Source organism: Anneissia japonica, unplaced genomic scaffold (genome assembly GCF_011630105.1).
Source record: "Anneissia japonica isolate Jap-2015-1 unplaced genomic scaffold, ASM1163010v1 scaffold284828_len130523_cov99, whole genome shotgun sequence".
NCBI lineage: Eukaryota > Metazoa > Echinodermata > Crinoidea > Comatulida > Comatulidae > Anneissia > Anneissia japonica.
In genome coordinates this window covers 87,486-90,855 of record NW_022722598.1, presented here as the reverse complement: position 1 = coordinate 90,855, position 3,370 = coordinate 87,486, and the positions used below count along the sequence as shown (strand labels likewise).

Sequence of the window (3,370 nt, the reverse complement as noted above, 5' to 3'; positions counted from 1 at the left end):
ATGTATTTGTTTGGAAAAGAACCCACTCTTTTGTGAAATTAAGAGGTTTATAGTTGAAAATTGTAAATTTAGAAATATCAATATGTGATTTATATTTAGTTTTTTTTAAGCATTTGTTTCTTAACAATTACAGCAGATGCAAATAATGTTCTGAGAGATAATCGAAAAACAATGGCCATTGAATAACATTTTTTGATAGTAGAAATAAAAGTTTTAAAAACGTTATTTCACTATCTAACAAACTAGAGGAATGACATACAGTATACAGTACTTATGATACATACTCCAAGTATTGAAATACACGCCATCGTGTTGGGATTCAATATTTCGACATTAATTATGTCATCATCATCCTGATGATGACATAATTAATTCAATATTTCGACATTAATTATGTCATCATCATCCTGATGATGACATAATTAATTCAATATTTCGACATTATTTATGTCATCATCATCCTGATGATGACATAATTAATGTCGAAATATTGAATCCCAACACGATGGCGTGTATTTCAATACTTGGAGTATGTATTATACTTTCTTATCTGAGATTAATCAGTGGATCTTTCGGATTATACAGTACTTCCACTACCAAAATATGCAACTCATAGATAACCACAAACTTTACTTTTGTTAAATATCAAATGAATTAACTTTACATGTTATAAACAATGCAAATAAACAGTAGTTAAAGCATGTGGATCAATTGTGTGTTTGAATCACAAGTTCATGTATGGGAAAAGGGAGAGGCTTACTTTCTCGCAAACTTAGCAATAAATTGTCTGCTTAGAGTTTATTCAAAGAAGTATTGTTTTTGGTAAACTGAATAATTAGGAATACATTTATTTAAGCAACTAATTTAGTTGCATACTTGGTTTTTACTCATCACTAACTAAATCCAAGTGCCTATTTACTGGCTTAGAATTATATATAGTTATGTATGGCAATTATGCTAAGAATTAAAATGGCGTGCGATTGTGAGGGTAGGGTGATTATGGTAGGATTAAGTGGTATTGCTAAATCCCACAAACCTCACAAAACACACTGTAGAAAATCAAACAATTCAATTGTGATTGACTGACTTGGTATATCAATAATTATGATTGTAGAACTCTCTTTATTCTTAAAAAAAAAATAATAATAATTTGATGTTCATACTAACCCACTGTTTGTGGGGTTTACCTATACACAGATTGAATTACTGGAAAATTGTGATTCCGCTTCCGTGAAATAGGCCACAAGTAAATTATTTTAGTATTAATAAATGCATGATTATTTGATTTATTGATTATGTTGTTGCTATTTTTTAACATTTAAATGGAAAAAAAAATAAAAAGTGTAATTCATGGATTTTTATTTATCTTTGAATATTTTATCATTGAATATTAATTCTTGCAAAAAGTAAAATGTAAATGGCAATTTGTTTGAAGTTAAATTCCTTTTAAAAACTAAGTTATTTAAGATAAAAAAAATGCATATATTGACTCAAGAAAATCAGTTTTAATACAGAATTTGATTATTGGGGAGATTCCTTTTAAAAATTAAATTAGTTAAGATAAAAAAATGCATATAATGACTCAAGAAAATCAGTTTTAATTCAGAATTTGATTATTGGGGCCATTTTTACCTACCTGTCATATGGGGCCATTTTTACAGGGGCCATTTTTTCCGGGGCCATTATTTCCGGGGCCATTTTTTTCGGGACCATTCTTACCGTACACCGGCAAAGACAAGCCAAACCAGTCACTCGTCGCAAAAATCAATTTTGAGTTATTAATACAGTTTTAGAGAGTAAAATAATAGCTATAAAATGGTAAAAAAATCATTCAAATCGGATATTTCCTTATGAAGTTACAAGCATTTGAACACACAGCTGTTTAAAGAACAATATATGAGAAATCAGCCTTCAAAGTTTATGATTTCAGGCATTTCTCATGCAAAAACTATCTTTAAATCCTTAAAAAGTGTTGTTTTAACATTGAAAATGGGGAAAATAACAACATAGAATGATGTGTACATATATAAAGGTTAGTTTAGTGCAATAACATAGATTTTTAAAAATTTGACATTCCAGCTTGTTTTGGCCATTTTCTCAGAAACACAATTTGCGACAAGTGACTGGTTTGGCTTGTCTTTGCCACATATCTTAAAACAGAAAATAGTACCTAGAACTTTTTGTCAGGGCCTTGAACCCACTGTGAGGGACCATGGAGCTCTCATTCACCACCATTAGTTCCATGCGAAAAAAAGGATTAAATACTAATAGTAATTGAATTGAATGCAATTCAATCTTTTATTTCCTTTTCATAAACCAATACAGTATAACAAACAAAAGCAAGCAAGGGGGGGGGGGAACTTATAAGGTTAATGTATGTTAATACTGTATTATAAAATGCGATTGCCTTTTAATAAATATTATTTAAATATCCTCCTACCATCGGAAATATTGTGAGTGAATCATAGGTTACTGTAACTAAAGTGCGTACAAAAACACAACTCTTCCCCCTTTCAGCTTATTGTTCATAATAATTGAAAACTATAAGCATTGATCTTGTTAGTGGCTGAGTAAATTCCATTTTTCATCTGGTTTGGGGAGGGAGTTTATCATGTGTGTATTTATTCAACTTTGTTCTTTATGTTTTTTTTTTTAGGCCCTTAATGAAGCTACGCTTTTACTTGTGTCATTAAAAGAGACAGAGGAACAAACTTTGTTGTCGTTTTTAGAAACAAAGTTCTTACCAGCTCATCTTCCAAGTCAGAAAGTATTGGTAAGTTATTCCCGATTTCAAAGGGATCGTACCTGTAAAGAAGAAAATAATAGCATAAACTTTCTTTATTGATATTTATTTTATTGGCTATTTGATTGATTGATTGATTTATTTATTCATTTGGCGTCATTGTGCAAACGCCCCCCAGGATGAAAATTCTTAAAAATTGAAATGTATAAAATATATACTTCTAAGTATTAAAGATAACATACCGTACTCGCGCAAATAAGCGCCCCGTTTGAATAACCGCCCCCTCAATAATATCTTAAGATTTTCTTTTTAACAAGGCAATAATCCAATCAATCCTGGGACTGTGGTTGTTGGCATGATTTAAGCTGCAGAATGGAAGCACATTCTTCTTAGGTCAATATCAAAATGAGGATATTTCTCTTGGACAGGTGAGAGCTCCGATCCCTGGACAGACAGTATATTTCCAACTTTACTCTTTTTACATATTTGTTTATGCCTAGTCCTACTCCTCTTTTTCTTTTTCCGATCGACCTTTAGCACATTCTCATCTGAGTTTTCAAGAAACCAGAGCCTTGCAGGCGTCAACGTTCCTATGCATGACACATGACTTTTAGAAGTATATATACG

General features: G+C 31.1%; 1 protein-coding gene across 1 annotated transcript in view; it reads left to right on the top strand.

Moving 5' to 3' along the window:
* Positions 1-3,370, top strand: part of LOC117111969 (exportin-T-like) — a 41,205-nt gene that overhangs the window by 32,460 nt on the left and 5,375 nt on the right. The window contains exon 7 of the mRNA XM_033255023.1: positions 2,657-2,773. Within this exon, the coding sequence (XP_033110914.1) occupies positions 2,657-2,773 (117 nt within the window). The remainder of the gene's footprint in view (positions 1-2,656; positions 2,774-3,370) is intronic.